Below are 18,236 nucleotides of genomic sequence, written 5' to 3'. Positions count from 1 at the left end.
GGGGAGGGGGAGCAGTGTTGAGGAGTGGGAGCAGTGCTGGGTAGTGGGAGCAGTGGTGGGGAGTGCGAGCAGTGTTGGGGAGGGGAGCAGTGTTTGGGAGGGGAGCAGTGTTGTGGAGAGGGAGCAGTGTTGTGGAGAGGGAGCAGTGTTGGGGAGAGGGAGCAGTGTTGGGGAGGGGAGCAGTGTTGGGGAGTGGGAGCAGTGTTGGGGAGGGGGAGCAGTGTTCGGGAGGGGGAACAGTGTTGAGGAGTGGGAGCAGTGTTGGGGAGGGGGAGCAGAGTTGGGGAGGGGGAGCAGTGTTGTGGAGCGGGAGCAGTGTTGGGGAATGGGAGCTGTGTGGGGGAGTGGGAGCTGTGTTGCGGAGGGGCAGCAGTGTTGGGGAGTGGGAGCAGTGTTGGGGAGGGGGAGCAGTGTTGGGGAGTGGGAGCAGTGTTGGAGAATGGCAGCTGTGTTGGGGATTGGGAGCAGTGTTGGGGAGTGGGAGCAGTGTTGGGGAAGGGGAGCAGTGTTGGGTACTGAGGGCAGTGTTGGGGAAGGGGAGCAGAGTTGGGGAGGGGGAGCAGTGTTGGGGAATGGGAGCAATGTTGGGGCGTGGTAGCAGTGTTGGAGAGGGGGAGCAGTGTTGGGGAGTGGGAGCAGTGTTGGGGAGGGGGAGCAGTGTTGGGGAGTGAGAGCAGTGTTGGGGAGTGGGAGCAGTGTTGGGGAGGGGGAGCAGTGTTGGGGAGCGGTAGCAGGGTTGGGGTGTGGGAGCAGTGTTGTGGAGCGGCACAGTGTTGGGGAGTGCGAGCAGTGTTGGGGAGGGGGAGCAGTGTTGAGGAGTGGGAGCAGTGTTGGGGAGTGGGAGCAGTGTTGGGGAATGGGAGCAGTGTTGGGGAGGGGGAGCAGTGTTGTGGAGCGGGAGCAGTGTTGGGGAATGGGAGCAGTGTTGGGGAGTGGGAGCTGTGTTGGGTAGGGGGAGCAGTGTTGGGGTGTGGGAGCTGTGTTGAGGAGTGGGAGCAATGTTGGGGAGGGGGAGCAGTGTTGTGGAGCGGGAGCAGTGTTGGGGAATGGGAGCAGTGTTGGGGAGTGGGAGCTGTGTTGGGGAGTGGGAGCAGTGTTGGGGAGGGGGAGCAGTGTTGGGGATTGGGAGCAGTGTTGGGGAGTGGGAGCAGTGTTGGGGAGGGGGAGCAGTGTTGGGTACTGAGGGCAGTGTTGGGGAAGGGGTGCAGAGTTGGGGAGGCGGAGCAGTGTTGGGGAGTGGGACCAGTGTTGGGGAGTGGTAGCAGTGTTGGGGAGTGGGAGCAGTGTTGGGGAGTGGTAGCAGTGTTGGAGAGGGGGAGCAGTGTTGGGGAGTGGGAGCAGTGTTGGGGAGGGGGAGCAGTGTTGGGGAGTGGGAGCAGTGTTGGGGAGGGGGAGCAGTGTTGGGGAGCGGTAGCAGGGCTGGGGTGCGGGAGCAGTGTTGTGGAGCGCGACAGTGTTGGGGAGGGGGAGCAGTGTTGGGGAGTGGGAGCTGTGTTGGGGAGTGGGAGCAGTGTTGGGGAGCGGGTGCAGTGTTGGGGAGGGGGAGCTGTGTTGGGGATTGGGAGCAGTGTTGGGGAGTGGGAACAGTGTTGGGGAGTGGGAGCACTGTTGGGGAGTGGGAGCTGTATTGGGGAGAGGGAGCAGTGTTCGGGAGTGGGAGCAGTGTTGGGGAGTGGGAGCAGTGTTGGGGAGTGGGAGCAGTGTTGGGGAGTGGGAGCAGTGTTGGGGAGTGGGAGCAGTGTTGGGGAGGGGGAGCAGTGTTGGGGAATGGGAGCAGTGTTGGGGAGTGGGAGCAGTGTTGGGGATTGGGAGCAGTGTTGGGGAGTGGGAGCAGTGTTGGGGAGGGGGAGCAGTGTTGGGTACTGAGGGCAGTGTTGCGGAAGGGGTGCAGAGTTCGGGAGGCGGAGCAGTGTTGGGGAGTGGGAGCAGTGTTGGGGAGTGGTAGCAGTGTTGGGGAGTGGGAGCAGTGTTGGGGAGTGGTAGCAGTGTTGGAGAGGGGGAGCAGTGTTGGGGAGTGGGAGCAGTGTTGGGGAACGGGAGCAATGTTGGGGCGTGGTAGCAGTGTTGGAGAGGGGGAGCAGTGTTGGGGAGTGGGAGCAGAGTTGGGGAGGGGGAGCAGTGTTGGGGAGTGAGAGCAGTGTTGGGGAGTGGGAGCAGTGTTGGGGAGGGGGAGCAGTGTTGGGGAGCGGTAGCAGGGTTGGGGTGTGGGAGCAGTGTTGTGGAGCGGCACAGTGTTGGGGAGGGCGAGCAGTGTTGGGGAGGGGGAGCAGTATTGAGGAGTGGGAGCAGTGTTGGGGAGTGGGAGCAGTGTTGGGGAATGGGAGCAGTGTTGGGGAGGGGGAGCAGTGTTGTGGAGCGGGAGCAGTGTTGGGGAATGGGAGCAGTGTTGGGGAGTGGGAGCTGTGTTGGGTAGGGGGAGCAGTGTTGGGGTGTGGGAGCAGTGTTGAGGAGTGGGAGCAATGTTGGGGAGGGGGAGCAGTGTTGTGGAGCGGGAGCAGTGTTGGGGAATGGGAGCAGTGTTGGGGAGTGGGAGCTGTGTTGGGGAGTGGGAGCAGTGTCGGGGAGCGGGTGCAGTGTTGGGGAGGGGGAGCTGTGTTGGGGATTGGGAGCAGTGTTGGGGAGTGGGAACAGTGTTGGGGAGTGGGAGCACTGTTGGGGAGTGGGAGCATTGTTGGGGAGTGGGAGCAGTGTTGGGGAGTGGGAGCAGTGTTGGGGAGAGGGAGCAGTGTTGGGGAGTGGGAGCAGTGTTGGGGAGTGGGAGCAGTGTTGGGGAGGGGGAGCAGTGTTGGGGAATGGGAGCAGTGTTGGGGAGTGGGAGCAGTGTTGGGGAGGGGGAGCAGTGTTGGGGATTGGGAGCAGTGTTGGAGAGGGGGAGCAGTGTTGGGGAGTGGGAGCAGTGTTGGGGAGGGGGAGCAGTGTTGGGGAGTGGGAGAAGTGTTGGGGAGTGGGAGCAGTGTTGGGGAGGGGGAGCAGTGTTGGGGAGCGGTAGCAGGGCTGGGGTGCGGGAGCAGTGTTGTGGAGCGCGACAGTGTTGGGGAGGGGGAGCAGTGTTGGGGAGGGGGAGCAGTGTTGAGGAGTGGGAGCAGTGTTGGGTAGTGGGAGCAGTGGTGGGGAGTGGGAGCAGAGTTGGGGAGGGGAGCAGTGTTGGGGAGTGGGAGCAGTGTTGGGGAGGGGGAGCAGTGTTGGGGAGTGGGAGCAGTGTTGGGGAGTTGGAGCAGTGTTGGGGAGGGGGAGCAGTGTTGGGGAGCGGTAGCAGGGTTGGGGTGCGGGAGCAGTGTTGTGGAGCAGGACAGTGTTGGGGAGGGGGAGCAGTGTTGGGGAGGGGGAGCAGTGTTGAGGAGTGGGAGCAGTGTTGGGTAGTGGGAGCAGTGGTGGGGAGTGGGAGCAGTGTTGGGGAGGGGAGCAGTGTTGGGGAGGGGAGCAGTGTTGGGGAGAGGGAGCAGTGTTGGGGAGTGGAGCAGTGTTGGGGAGTGGGAGCAGTGTTGGGGAGAGGGAGCAGTGTTGGGGAGGGGGAGCAGTGTTGGGGAGTGGGAGCACTGTTGGGGAATGGGAGCTGTGTTGGGGATTGGGAGCAGTGTTGGGGAGTGGGAGCAGTGTTGGGGAAGGGTAGCAGTGTTGGGTACTGAGGGCAGTGTTGGGGAAGGGGAGCAGAGTTGGGGAGGGGGAGCAGTGTTGGGGAGTGGGAGCAGTGTTGGGGAGTGGTAGCAGTGTTGGGGAGTGGGAGCAATGTTGGGGCGTGGTACCAGTGTTGGAGAGGGGGCGCAGTGTTGGGGAGTGGGAGCAGTGTTGGGGAGGGGGAGCAGTGTTGGGGAGGGGGAGCAGTGTTGGGGAGTGGGAGAGTGTTGGGGAGCGGGAGCAGTGTTGGGGAGGGGGAGCAGTGTTGGGGAGTGGGAGCAGTGTTGGGCAGAGGGAACACTGTTGGGGAGGGGGAGCAGTGTTGAGGAGTGGTAGCAGTGTTGTGGAGGGGGAGCAGTGTTCGGGAGTGGGAGCAGTGTTGGGGAGCAGTGTTGGGGAGTTGGAGCAGTGTTGGGGAGCGGGAGCAGTGTTGGGGAGCGGGAGAAGTGTTGGGGAGCGGCAGCAGTGTTGGGGAGGGGAGCAGTGTTGGGGAGTGGGCGCAGTGTTGTGGAGCGGGAGCAGTGTTGGGGAGTGGGAGCAGTGTTGTAGAGGGGAAGCAGTGTTGGGGAGGGGGAGCAGTGTTGGGTTACAGGAGCAGTGTTGGGGAGTGGGAGCAGTGTTGGGGAGTGGGAGCAGTGTTGGGGAGGGGGAGCAGTGTTGGGGAGTGGGAGCAGTGTTGTGGAGCGGGAGCAGTGTTGGGGAGTGGGAGCAGTGTTGGGGAATGGGAGCAGTGTTGAGGAGTGGGAACAGTGTTGAGGAGTGGGAGCAGTGTTGGGGAGGGGGAGCAGAGTTGGGGAGGGGGAGCAGTGTTGTGGAGCGGGAGCAGTGTTGGGGAATGGGAGCAGTGTGGGGGAGTGGGAGCTGTGTTGCGGAGGGGCAGCAGTGTTGGGGAGTGGGAGCAGTGTTGGGGAGGGGGAGCAGGGTTGGGGAGTGGGAGCAGTGTTGGGGAATGGGAGCTGTGTTGGGGATTGGGAGCAGTGTTGGGGAGTGGGAGCAGTGTTGGGGAAGGGGAGCAGTGTTGGGTACTGAGGGCAGTGTTGGGGAAGGGGAGCAGAGTTGGGGAGGGGGAGAAGTGTTGGGGAACGGGAGCAATGTTGGGGCGTGGTAGCAGTGTTGGAGAGGGGGAGCAGTGTTGGGGAGTGGGAGCAGTGTTAGGGAGGGGGAGCAGTGTTGGGGAGTGAGAGCAGTGTTGGGGAGTGGGAGCAGTGTTGGGGAGGGGAGCAGTGTTGGGGAGCGGTAGCAGGGTTGGGGTGTGGGAGCAGTGTTGTGGAGCGGCACAGTGTTGGGGAGGGCGAGCAGTGTTGGGGAGGGGGAGCAGTGTTGAGGAGTGGGAGCAGTGTTGGGGAGTGGGAGCAGTGTTGGGGAATGGGAGCAGTGTTGGGGAGGGGGAGCAGTGTTGTGGAGCGGGAGCAGTGTTGGGGAATGGGAGCAGTGTTGGGGAGTGGGAGCTGTGTTGGGTAGGGGGAGCAGTGTTGGGGTGTGGGAGCAGTGTTGAGGAGTGGGAGCAATGTTGGGGGGGGGAGCAGTGTTGTGGAGCGGGAGCAGTGTTGGGGAATGGGAGCAGTGTTGGGGAGTGGGAGCTGTGTTGGGGAGTGGGAGCAGTGTTGGTGAGCGGGTGCAGTGTTGGGCAGGGGGAGCTGTGTTGGGGATTGGGAGCAGTGTTGGGGAGTGGGAACAGTGTTGGGGAGTGGGAGCACTGTTGGGGAGTGGGAGCATTGTTGGGGAGTGGGAGCAGTGTTGGGGAGTGGGAGCAGTGTTGGGGAGTGGGAGCAGTGTTGGGGAGTGGGAGCAGTGTTGGGGAGTGGGAGCAGTGTTGGGGAGGGGGAGCAGTGTTGGGGAATGGGAGCAGTGTTGGGGAGTGGGAGCAGTGTTGGGGAGGGGGAGCAGTGTTGGGGATTGGGAGCAGTGTTGGAGAGGGGGAGCAGTGTTGGGGAGGGGGACCAGTGTTGGGGAGGGGGAGCAGTGTTGGGGAGTGGGAGCAGTGTTGGGGAGTGGGAGCAGTGTTGGGGAGGGGGAGCAGTGTTGGGGAGCGGTAGCAGGGCTGGGGTGCGGGAGCAGTGTTGTGGAGCGCGACAGTGTTGGGGAGGGGGAGCAGTGTTGGGGAGGGGGAGCAGTGTTGAGGAGTGGGAGCAGTGTTGGATAGTGGGAGCAGTGGTGGGGAGTGGGAGCAGTGTTGGGGAGGGGAGTAGTGTTGGGGAGTGGGAGCAGTGTTGGGGAGGGGGAGCAGTGTTGGGGAGTGGGAGCAGTGTTGGGGAGTTGGAGCAGTGTTGGGGAGGGGGAGCAGTGTTGGGGAGCGGTAGCAGGGTTGGGGTGCGGGAGCAGTGTTGTGGAGCAGGACAGTGTTGGGGAGGGGGAGCAGTGTTGGGGAGGGGGAGCAGTGTTGAGGAGTGGGAGCAGTGTTGGGTAGTGGGAGCAGTGGTGGGGAGTGGGAGCAGTGTTGGGGAGGGGAGCAGTGTTGGGGAGGGGAGCAGTGTTGGGGAGAGGGAGCAGTGTTGGGGAGAGGGAGCAGTGTTGGGGAGGGGAGCAGTGTTGGGGAGTGGGAGCAGTGTTGGGGAGAGGGAGCAGTGTTGGGGAGGGGAGCAGAGTAGTGGAGCGGGAGCAGTTTTGGGGAATGGGAGCAGTGTTGGGGAGTGGGAGCAGTGTTGGGGAGTGGGAGCAGTGTTGGGGAGTGGGAGCTGTGTTGGGGAGTGGGAGCAGTGTTGGGGAGGGGGAGCAGTGTTGGGGAGGGGGAGCAGTGTTGTGGAGTGGGTGCAGTGTTGGGGAGTGGGAGCAGTGTTGGGGAGTGGGAGCAGTGTTGGGGAGGGGGAGCAGTGTTGGGGAGTGGGAGCAGTGTTGGGGAGTGGGAGCAGTGTTGGGGAGTGGGAGCAGTGTTGGGGAGTGGGAGCAGTGTTGGGGAGTGGGAGCAGTGTTGGGGAGTGGGAGCAGTGTTGGGGAGTGGGAGCAGTGTTGGGGAGGGGGAGCAGTGTTGGGGATTGGGAGCAGTGTTGGGGAGTGGGAGCAGTGTTGGGGAGGGGGAGCTGTGTTGGGGATTGGGAGCAGTGTTGGGGAGTGGGAGCAGTGTTGGGGAAGGGGAGCAGTGTTGGGTACTGAGGGCAGTGTTGGGGAAGGGGAGCAGAGTTGGGGAGGGGGAGCAGTGTTGGGAAGTGGGAGCAGTGTTGGGGAGTGGTAGCAGTGTTGGGGAGTGGGACAGTGTTGGGGAGTGGTAGCAGTGTTGGAGAGGGCGAGCAGTGTTGGGGCGTGGGAGCAGTGTTGGGGAGGGGGAGCAGTGTTGGGGAGTGGGAGCAGTGTTGGGGAGTGGGAGCAGTGTTGGGGATTGGGAGCAGTGTTGGGGAGTGGGAGCAGTGTTGGGGAAGGGGAGCAGTGTTGGGTACTGAGGGCAGTGTTGGGGAATGGGAGCAGAGTTGGGGAGGGGGAGCAGTGTTGGGGAGTGGGAGCAGTGTTGGGGAGTGGTAGCAGTGTTGGGGAGTGGGAGCAGTGTTGGGGAGTGGTAGCAGTGTTGGAGAGGGGGAGCAGTGTTGGGGCGTGGGAGCAGTGTTGGGGAGGGGGAGCAGTGTTGGGGAGTGGGAGCAGTGTTGGGGAGTGGGAGCAGTGTTGGGGAGGGGGAGCAGTGTTGGGGAGCGGTAGCAGGGTTGGGGTGCGGGAGCAGTGTTGTGGAGCGGGAGCAGTGTTGGGGAGAGGGAGCAGTGTTGAGGAGTGGGAGCAGTGTTGGGTAGTGGGAGCAGTGTTGGGGAGGGGAGCAGAGTTGGGGAGGGGGAGCAGTGTTGGGGAGAGAGAGCAGTGTTGGGGAGAGGGAGCAGTGTTGGGAAGGGGAGCAGTGTTGGGGAGTGGGAGCAGTGTTGGGGAGAGGGAGCAGTGTTGGGGAAGGGGGCAGTATTGGGGAGAGGGAGCAGCGTTGGGGAGGGGTAGCAGTGTTGGGGAGCGGGAGCAGTGTTGGGGAGTGGGAGCAGTGTTGGGGAGTGGGAGCAGTGTTGGGGAGCGGGAGCGGGAGCAGTGTTGTGGAGGGGGAGCAGTGTTGGGGAGTGGGAGCAGTGTTGGGCAGAGGGAACACTGTTGGGGAGGGGGAGCAGTTTTGAGGAGTGGGAGCAGTGTTGGGGAGGGGGAGCCCTGTTGGGGAGTGGGAACAGTGTTGGGGAGGGGAGCAGTGTTGTGGAGCGGGAGCAGTGTTTGGGAATGGGAGCAGTGTTGGGGAGTGGGAGCTGTGTTGGGGAGGGGGAGCAGTGTTGGGGAGTGGGAGCAGTGTTGGGGAGTGGGAGCAGTGTTGGGGAGTGGGAGCAGTGTTGGGGAGTGGGAGCAGTGTTGGGGAGTGGGAGCAGTGTTGGGGAGTGAGAGCAGTGTTGGGGAGGGGGAGCAGTGTTGGGGACTGGGAGCAGTGTTGGGGAGGGGGAGCAGTGTTGTGGAGCGGGAGCTGTGTTGGGGAGTGGGAGCAGTGTTGGGGAATGGGAGCAGTGTTGGGGAGTGGGAGCAGTGTTGAGGAGTGGGAGCAGAGTTGGGGAGGGGGAGCAGTGCTGCGGAGGGGGAGCAGTGTTGGGGAGTGGGAGAAGTGTTCGTGAGTGGGAGCAGTGTTGGGGAGTGGGAGCAGTGTTGAGGAGGTGGAGCAGTGTTGGGGAGGGGGAGCAGTGTTGGGGAGTGGGAGCAGTGTTGGGGAGTGGGAGCAGTGTTGGGGAGGGGGAGCAGCGTTGGGGAGTAAGAGCAGTGTTGGGGAGTGGGAGCTGTGTTGGGGAGGTGGAGCAGTGTTGGGTAGTGGGAGCAGTGTTGGGGAGGGGGAGCAGTGTATGGGAGTGGGAGCAGTGTTGGGCAGAGGGAACACTGTTGGGGAGGGGGAGCAGTGTTGAGGAGTGGGAGCAGTGTTGGGGAGTGGGAGCAGTGTTGGGGAGTGGGAGCAGTGTTGGGGAGTGAGAGCTGTGTTGGGGAGGGGGAGCAGTGTTGGGGAGTGGGAGCAGTGTTGGGGAGGGGGAGCAGTGTTGTGGAGCGGGAGCTGTGTTGGGGAGTGGGAGCAGTGTTGGGGAATGGGAGCAGTGTTGGAGAGGGGGAGCAGTGTTGGGGAGCGGGAGCAGTGTTGGGGGGCGGGAGCAGTGTTGGGGAGCGGGAGCAGTGTTGGGGAGGGGGAGCAGTGTTGGGTAGGGGGAGCAGTGTTGGGGAGCGGGAGCAGTGTTGGGGAGTGGGAGCAGTGTTGGGGAGTGGGAGCAGTGTTGGGAGGGGGAGCAGTGTTGGGGAGTGGGAGCAGTGTTGTGGAGCGGGAGCAGTGTTGGGGAGTGGGAGCAGCGTTAGGGAATGGGAGCAGTGTTGGGGAGTGGGAGCAGTGTTGAGGAGTGGGAGCAGTGTTGGGGAGGGGAGCAGTGTTGGGGAGTGGGAGCAGTGTTGGGGAGGGGGAGCAGTGTTGTGGAGCGGGAGCAGTGTTGGGGAATGGGAGCAGTGTTGGGGAATGGGAGCAGTGTTGGGGAGGGCGAGCAGTGTTGGGGAGTGGGAGCAGTGTTGGGGAGGGGGAGCAGTGTTGTAGTGTTGGGGAGTGGGAGCAGTGTTGGGGAGTGGGAGCAGTGTTGGGGAGGGGGAGCAGTGTTGGGGAGGGGGAGCAGTGCTGCGGAGGGGAGCAGTGTTGTGGAGCGGGAGCTGTGTTGGGGAGTGGGAGCAGTGTTGAGGAGTGGGAGCAGTGTTGGAGAGGGGGAGCAGTGTTGGGGAGCGGGAGCAGTGTTGGGGGGCGGGAGCAGTGTTGGGGAGCGGGAGCAGTGTTGGGGAGGGGGAGCAGTGTTGGGTAGGGGGAGCAGTGTTGGGGAGCGGGAGCAGTGTTGGGGAGTGGGAGCAGTGTTGGGAGTGGGAGCAGTGTTGGGAGGGGGAGCAGTGTTGGGGAGTGGGAGCAGTGTTCTGGAGCGGGAGCAGTGTTGGGGAGTGGGAGCAGCGTTAGGGAATGGGAGCAGTGTTGGGGAGTGGGAGCAGTGTTGAGGAGTGGGAGCAGTGTTGGGGAGGGGAGCAGTGTTGGGGGTCGGAGCAGTGTTGGGGAGGGGGAGCAGTGTTGTGGAGCGGGAGCAGTGTTGGGGAATGGGAGCAGTGTTGGGGAATGGGAGCAGTGTTGGGGAGGGGGAGCAGTGTTGGGGAGTGGGAGCAGTGTTGGGGAGGGGGAGCAGTGTTGTAGTGTTGGGGAGTGGGAGCAGTGTTGGGGAATGGGAGCAGTGTTGGGGAATGGGAGCAGTGTTGGGGAGGGGGAGCAGTGTTGGGGAGTGGGAGCAGTGTTGGGGAGGGGGAGCAGTGTTGTAGTGTTGGGGAGTGGGAGCAGTGTTGGGGAGTGGGAGCAGTGTTGGGGAGGGGGAGCAGTGTTGGGGAGGGGGAGCAGTGCTGCGGAGGGGAGCAGTGTTGTGGAGCGGGAGCTGTGTTGGGGAGTGGGAGCAGTGTTGAGGACTGGGAGCAGTGTTGGAGAGGGGGAGCAGTGTTGGGGAGCGGGAGCAGTGTTGGTGGGCGGGAGCAGTGTTGGGGAGTGGGAGCAGTGTTGGGGAGGGGGAGCAGTGTTGGGTAGGGGGAGCAGTGTTGGGGAGCGGGAGCAGTGTTGGGGAGTGGGAGCAGTGTTGGGGAGTGGGAGCAGTGTTGGGAGGGGGAGCAGTGTTGGGGAGTGGGAGCAGTGTTGTGGAGCGGGAGCAGTGTTGGGGAGTGGGAGCAGCGTTAGGGAATGGGAGCAGTGTTGGGGAGCGGGAGCAGTGTTGGGGGGCGGGAGCAGTGTTGGGGAGCGGGAGCAGTGTTGGGGAGGGGGAGCAGTGTTGGGTAGGGGGAGCAGTGTTGGGGAGCGGGAGCAGTGTTGGGGAGTGGGAGCAGTGTTGGGGAGTGGGAGCAGTGTTGGGAGGGGGAGCAGTGTTGGGGAGTGGGAGCAGTGTTGTGGAGCGGGAGCAGTGTTGGGGAGTGGGAGCAGCGTTAGGGAATGGGAGCAGTGTTGGGGAGTGGGAGCAGTGTTGAGGAGTGGGAGCAGTGTTGGGGAGGGGAGCAGTGTTGGGGAGTGGGAGCAGTGTTGGGGAGGGGGAGCAGTGTTGTGGAGCGGGAGCAGTGTTGGGGAATGGGAGCAGTGTTGGGGAATGGGAGCAGTGTTGGGGAGGGGGAGCAGTGTTGGGGAGTGGGAGCAGTGTTGGGGAGGGGGAGCAGTGTTGTAGTGTTGGGGAGTGGGAGCAGTGTTGGGGAGTGGGAGCAGTGTTGGGGAGGGGGAGCAGTGTTGGGGAGGGGGAGCAGTGCTGCGGAGGGGAGCAGTGTTGTGGAGCGGGAGCTGTGTTGGGGAGTGGGAGCAGTGTTGAGGAGTGGGAGCAGTGTTGGAGAGGGGGAGCAGTGTTGGGGAGCGGGAGCAGTGTTGGGGGGCGGGAGCAGTGTTGGGGAGCGGGAGCAGTGTTGGGGAGGGGGAGCAGTGTTGGGTAGGGGGAGCAGTGTTGGGGAGCGGGAGCAGTGTTGGGGAGTGGGAGCAGTGTTGGGGAGTGGGAGCAGTGTTGGGAGGGGGAGCAGTGTTGGGGAGTGGGAGCAGTGTTGTGGAGCGGGAGCAGTGTTGGGGAGTGGGAGCAGCGTTAGGGAATGGGAGCAGTGTTGGGGAGTGGGAGCAGTGTTGAGGAGTGGGAGCAGTGTTGGGGAGGGGAGCAGTGTTGGGGGTCGGAGCAGTGTTGGGGAGGGGGAGCAGTGTTGTGGAGCGGGAGCAGTGTTGGGGAATGGGAGCAGTGTTGGGGAATGGGAGCAGTGTTGGGGAGGGGGAGCAGTGTTGGGGAGTGGGAGCAGTGTTGGGGAGGGGGAGCAGTGTTGTAGTGTTGGGGAGTGGGAGCAGTGTTGGGGAATGGGAGCAGTGTTGGGGAATGGGAGCAGTGTTGGGGAGGGGGAGCAGTGTTGGGGAGTGGGAGCAGTGTTGGGGAGGGGGAGCAGTGTTGTAGTGTTGGGGAGTGGGAGCAGTGTTGGGGAGTGGGAGCAGTGTTGGGGAGGGGGAGCAGTGTTGGGGAGGGGGAGCAGTGCTGCGGAGGGGAGCAATGTTGTGGAGCGGGAGCTGTGTTGGGGAGTGGGAGCAGTGTTGAGGACTGGGAGCAGTGTTGGAGAGGGGGAGCAGTGTTGGGGAGCGGGAGCAGTGTTGGGGGGCGGGAGCAGTGTTGGGGAGCGGGAGCAGTGTTGGGGAGGGGGAGCAGTGTTGGGTAGGGGGAGCAGTGTTGGGGAGCGGGAGCAGTGTTGGGGAGTGGGAGCAGTGTTGGGGAGTGGGAGCAGTGTTGGGAGGGGGAGCAGTGTTGGGGAGTGGGAGCAGTGTTGTGGAGCGGGAGCAGTGTTGGGGAGTGGGAGCAGCGTTAGGGAATGGGAGCAGTGTTGGGGAGTGGGAGCAGTGTTGAGGAGTGGGAGCAGTGTTGGGGAGGGGAGCAGTGTTGGGGAGTCGGAGCAGTGTTGGGGAGGGGGAGCAGTGTTGTGGAGCGGGAGCAGTGTTGGGGAATGGGAGCAGTGTTGGGGAATGGGAGCAGTGTTGGGGAGGGGGAGCAGTGTTGGGGAGTGGGAGCAGTGTTGGGGAGGGGGAGCAGTGTTGTAGTGTTGGGGAGTGGGAGCAGTGTTGGGGAGTGGGAGCAGTGTTGGGGAGGGGGAGCAGTGTTGGGGAGGGGGAGCAGTGCTGCGGAGGGGAGCAGTGTTGTGGAGCGGGAGCTGTGTTGGGGAGTGGGAGCAGTGTTGGGGAATGGGAGCAGTGTTGGGGAGTGGGAGCAGTGTCGGGGAGGGGGAGCAGTGCTGCGGAGGGGGAGCAGTGTTGGGGAGTGGGAGCAGTGTTGGGGAGTGGGAGCAGTGTTGGGGAGTGGGAGCAGTGTTGGGGAGTGGGAGCAGTGTTGGGGAGGGGGAGCAGTGTTGGGGAGGGGGAGCAGTGTTGGGGAGTGGGCTTGTTCAGTGCATTTATGGCCACATGAGGACACGCAAAAGATTTCTGGGAACTGCAAATTCTAAAAGCTATCTGCGCACAACATTTTCATTTTAAATAACCTTTCAATGAAAAATAAAAGCAGAAAATGTAACATAAACGCTGCAGGTTATTGCCATATCTGTGGAGAGTGATTCAGAATGAATATATCCAGTCAATATGACTCCTCCAGTAGTGGTATTCATTATTTTGTTCATTCATTATTTTATTCGCTTTTATGTGTTTGAATGCTAAATGTTGTCTGGAAGTTTCTTCACCATGTTGGGAGTGGTTGAAACAGTGGTTAAGCCCACAGTATTGATCACACCGTCCTCGAATGTCACTGCTGCCAAACTAACATCGGAATAAATTTGTGCCGCTAGATTTAAACCTTGTTCGCTGAAAGAAATGTTTTCAGAGAATGATGCTGAAACCTCTATTGCAGCTCCAGGAACTCTTCTGCGGCAAGCACACAGGAAACTGTATTAGTGTAGGAGGGTCTGCGTGTGTGTGTCTGCGTGTGTGTGTCTGTGTGTGTGTGTCTGTGTGTGTCTGTCTGTGTGTGTGTGTGTGTGTGTGTCTGTGTGTGTGTGTCTGTGTGTGTGTGTCTGTGTGTGTGTGTCTGTGTGTCTGTCTGTGTGTTTGCTTCCTTCAGTTTCCCTCTCTCTCTCTTTAGCTATGACTGCAATTCAAATATCAAGGCCAGCTCTCAAAGCTGAGTAAATGGAGCGAAGGACCGATCCTTAGGGCTGGTAGGGGGGCTGGATGGGGGTGTGGGGGGAGTGGGGTGGGGGAGTGTGGTCCTCTTTCATGCCTGGAGATGCATTCACCAGCTTTGGCCAGCTTTGTTGGCAGACAGGCCAGCACGACTGGCAATGAATGCCATACAACAGTGAGGTTCAAAGGGAAAAGTTTGCAAAGAAGGATGAGGGTCCTTTCTCTCTTTTTTTTTCTTCCACAGGAGTGCAATTGGAGTGTAAGTGCCTTTGTTGCTCCCCATATCCCTGTCTGGCGTGACAGTAATGTAGTATGTGAGTGGCAGAGGCCGTGTTGAAAGCACTGGCACCATACAGTACACTCGTCTCAGCACAATGGGCTATTTACACAGTAACGCAAAACCGATTCCAAAAGATGGGATTAATTGGAGGTTCATTAAAATAGAATACATCGCATAATTAACCTTTCCCGAGCCCTGCTCACGGGATATAGCCCTTTTCATCTTTTTTGCCAATGTCCAAACAGCCATATTCAGCTGGGGGAAGAGGCTGGGGGGGGGGGGGGGGGGGGGGGGGGAAGAGGATTTACACTCTTGACTACAACTGAGGAGATCTTGCTGTAAACTACAGTGTCGACACTTGTCCTGCCAGGCTAGGGCCAACAAAACTGAGTATCCAAATGTTCAATGCCCGAATTCCCGTCTATTATTGCGTGAAGCTGCACAGAGAATGCTCCACACATCCCCTCATTTGCCCCATTTTAAAACAACCTATTTTTGACCCGAATCGACAGCTCTCCCATTCATTGGCTAGTTGCTGAGAAAGTGACCCAAGCAACAGGGAGGAACCACGATTCACAAAAACGTCATGATTATTTGAACCAATCTTTTCCCCCTGATACACGTTGAAGTGCACCATTCCTTCCAGGCCTCTGCTTTTTCAGAAACTACACCAGGCCCTCTGCTGATATCGTTGCTGATCCTTCATACTCCCATCAATAAACTTCCAATATTGCTGATTACCACTGATGCTTTCAAGGTCAGTTCAGCTGATATGAAAAAACATCACAAATGAATAATCAATAGCCCTCAGGTAAAACAGCTTGAGCGAAATTCTCCATCCCGCCCTGCCACATTTCTGCCCCGACCCGCCGGCGGAGAATGACGCCCCTTGTTCCAGACACGTTATGAAGGAACATCAGGGAGATTCCTTAGCTTATTTATAAACAACACGCGGTTTCCAAAACAAAATTCGCCATTAGAAATTTCAGCATCCAGGCGGCATGTGGCGCAGTGGTTAGCACTGGGACTGCGGCGCTGAGGACCCGGGTTCGCATCGCCACCCTGGGTCACCGTCCGTGTGGAGTTTTGCACATTCTCCTCATGTCTGCGTGGGTTTCACCCCCACAACCCAAAGATGTGCAGGTTAGGTGGATTGACCATGCTAAATTGCCCTTTAATTGGAAAAAAAATAATTGGGTACTCTAAATTATTATTTTTTAAATGTCAGCATCCTTTAGAGTGGAGGTTGCCTATGTAAACTGGTCACGTTGTAATTACACCTTCCTACCAGTGGGGGCATTACCTTCCTACTCAGTTTTGCATTACCTGGTCCTAAAGCAGAGAAGCTCTTGAGATGCAACAATCCCGATTTCCCGGCTTCTCAATCTGCTGCAAGTTGGTTGATTTAACGGCACTGAAAGTGATGCCAATGTGCAAGTAGGCATCAGCGGAGGGTAGGATCAAGAATTGACTGCAATGCCCCAACCCTACCAGGCCCACCGACAATCACTGACTGCCTGCACTTTTACAAATAAAAAGCTGCATCAAGAAGAGGGGGAACTCACAGGAGACCGCAAAGGATCGTTTGCAGAGAGCAGGCAGCCCTCAGTCGCATGTCCCTGCATGCATCTCATGCCTGAACTGCCCAGCATCAGAACAGCTGCATCAGATGTACTTTTGCAGGAGACTCGTTTGTACAGCAAGAAGTACCTGCTGATGTACACTCCGCTCCCCTAACCACTTACTCTGGAAATACAAAGCCTCTCTGCTCCAGACCATATCGTTAAAAGGCGAGCAATCTATTTTTTATTATTAAAAACTTTCCCCAGGGAAAAATGTAAACTCCACCAAACTCTCAAGGGTTGAAATTAATGATGGAGGGAATATTCAAGTTCCCAATATGTGGTGTGCATGCGAACAAAGAGGATTTCCTCAGTGAAAAGGTGCAGACCCAGCACTCCTGTACCCTGCACTGTATTAAAATTCCGAGCACACACCCAGTGTCTCGTTCTCACCTCCCCATAGACTCCCAGCCGCTTCGAGGTCTGAAACTAATCTCGAGGTGAGGTTTTTTTTTCCATAGCACATCCTTAAAGCGATACTGCTGCACTAGCTCCCCGCACCAACACAACAGCTTCAAACTGTTACCATTTGTGTGATTTTCCTTTTATTTTTTGTCTAGCTGTCTATGTGGCCTTTCTCAAATGTAAATCTCCATTGAAGCTCGCAGTCTGAAGATAATGACCCTCTCTGAGTGTTAGGCAGCAAGGAGAGAGAGAAAAAAATCTATATTGTCTTTTTTTTCCTTCCACCCCCACCCACGCTCATTTTTTCTTCTTCCAAGATCAGCGACCAGTTGAGGGCCATACGGCCCATCATCCACATGATAGCTCCTTGAGGGGGCCTGTTCAGCTCAGTTGGCCTGAAAGCTGGTTTGTGATGCAGAGCGAGGGTTCAATCCCCGTACCGGCTGGGGTTATTCATGAAGGCCCCGCCTCCTCAACCTTGCCCCTCGCCTGAGGTGTAGTGACCCTCAGGTTAAATCACCACCAGTCAGCTCCCCCCTTAAAAGGGTAAATGGTCATCTGAGACTATGGCGACTTTACTTACTAGCTCCCTAAAGGAGTTATTGAAGCCGAATGTCAGCAGGTTCTGAGACCGTGGAGTTTGATCCGATCCTCACATCTGATAACCGCAAGGCCAAGGTGAGCCAGGAAAACCAGCCTCGCTGACTGGGCACTCTCTCTTCCGGCAATGTCAAGGCACAGCAGTGCCGCAAATTCCACCCCGCTGACTAATTCAGTGCTCGACCTGGAGTCCATAAGACCATAAGACATAGGAGCGGAAGGCCATTCGGCCCATCGAGTCCACTCCACCATTCAATCATGGCTGATTTCAACTCCATTTACCCGCTCTCTCTCCATAGCCCTTAATTCCTCGAGAAATCAAGAATTTATCAACTTCTGTCTGAAAGACATTCAACGTCCCGGCCTCCACCGCCCTCTGTGGCAATGAATTCCACAGACCCACCACTCTCTGGCTGAAGAAATTTCTCCTCATCTCTGTTCTAAAGTGGCTCCCTTTTATTCTAAGGCTGTGCCCCCGGGTCCTAGTCCCCCCTGCTAATGGAAACAACTTCCCTACGTCCACCCTATCTAAGCCATTCATTATCTTGTAAGTTTCTATTAGATCTCCCCTCAACCTCCTAAACTCCATTGAATATAATCCCAGGATCCTCAGATGTTCATCGTATGTTAGGCCTACCATTCCTGGGATCATCCATGTGAATCCCCGCTGGACCCGCTCCAGTGCCAGTATGTCCTTCCTGAGGTGTGGGGCCCAAAATTGCTCACAGTATTCTAAATGGGGCCTAACTAATGCTTTATAAAGCTTCAGAAGTACATCCCTGCTTTTATATTCCAAGCCTCTTGAGTCAAGCCCATTCGCCCTCTGAAAGGCAGAGTTTGTCAAGGAACCTTTAACGCAGTGCATTTTCCAAAAACAGCAGGGCTGAAATTGGAATGGGCAGCGACACAAAGTGGGCAGTACCTCACCAGCTCTGTTAGAATCAACACAACCGAATAAGAAGCATATCCTACAAAACTAGCACAAAATGTGATTCCACCGATTCTGCGACCCCGGTCGATACCCAATTTCCTAATGACCCCATTCTCCTCACTGTTTTTCCCCACTCTGTTCTGATTGAGTTGAATGAAGGTACTTAATAAGCACTTTTTAAAGGAACATCTTAATTAATTAGCAGCAACTTTTTCCTGCATAGAGCGCCTTACCCGGCATACAGATGCATGTGAATTCGCCAATTCGGTCCAGGCAGGTAGCGTCATTTTGACACGGCATGGATAAGCACTCATTGATGTCAGTCTCACAGCGGGGGCCTGTGTATCCATTTCCACACTGGCACTGAAAAGAGCCCTCGGTATTCACACATTTTCCAAAGTGCTCACAAGGATTGGCACCTTCAAACAACAAACAAAGAGATAAAACGGGTGAAGTTCACAGTCCTCGTCACACTTTTAAACCGTGTGGTGCTGAAGCAGCAAGGTTTCCAGGCGAGTGCTATAGAAACTCACATACAAGTCAACCCAACCACAAGGCAGTGTCTCTAAATTGGGGGAGGGGACTGAAGACATGGTCAAAGTGGTAGTTGGGGAGAGATAGCGCGAGGGAAATAAAGGAGAGAAAGACTTTTATTTACGTATCACTTTTCACGACAACTGGGACTTTGAATAGAATTTGAGTTATGAGGAAAGGCCGGATAGTACATGGTTGTTTTCTTTGCAATGGCGATTTAATTAAGTGTGTGGAATGGTGAAGGGTCGAGAAAGAGTGAAGAGGAAAATCCTATCCCTCTTGGTTGAGGTCTCCATAACCAGGTGGTAGAGTTAGGAGAAGAGACAGGCGGTTCAGAGAAGAAATTAAGGGAAACATTTTCATCCAGAGGGTACTGGGTGTCTGGAGCTCACTGCCTTCAGAACATTTATTTTATTTTTTTGAATATAAATTTAGAGTGCCCAATTCATTTTTTTCCAATTAAGGTGAAATTTAGCGTGGCCAATCTACCTACCCCGCACATCGTGCTGCCCTTTCATAACATTTTAAAACTATTTAGATATATACGTGCAGCACCATAACCTACAAGATTAATAGATCTAAAGCCAAAAAGTGGGATTAGGCGGAATACCTACTTGTCAACGAGCTCAGACATGATGGGCCAAATGGGCTCCTTTTAAACTGGAA

General features: G+C 58.1%; 1 protein-coding gene across 1 annotated transcript in view; it reads right to left on the bottom strand.

Moving 5' to 3' along the window:
- The window catches only part of notch3 (notch receptor 3), a 248,761-nt gene that overhangs the window by 109,118 nt on the left and 121,407 nt on the right, over positions 1-18,236 (bottom strand). Inside the window, exon 8 of the mRNA XM_072490978.1 lies at positions 17,270-17,455. Coding sequence (XP_072347079.1) covers positions 17,270-17,455 — 186 coding nt within the window. The remainder of the gene's footprint in view (positions 1-17,269; positions 17,456-18,236) is intronic.

Source organism: Scyliorhinus torazame, chromosome 27 (genome assembly GCF_047496885.1).
Source record: "Scyliorhinus torazame isolate Kashiwa2021f chromosome 27, sScyTor2.1, whole genome shotgun sequence".
Classification (NCBI taxonomy): Eukaryota; Metazoa; Chordata; class Chondrichthyes; order Carcharhiniformes; family Scyliorhinidae; genus Scyliorhinus; species Scyliorhinus torazame.
The sequence above is the reverse complement of the archived record's forward strand: the minus strand, read 5'-3'. Positions and strand labels throughout refer to the sequence as shown.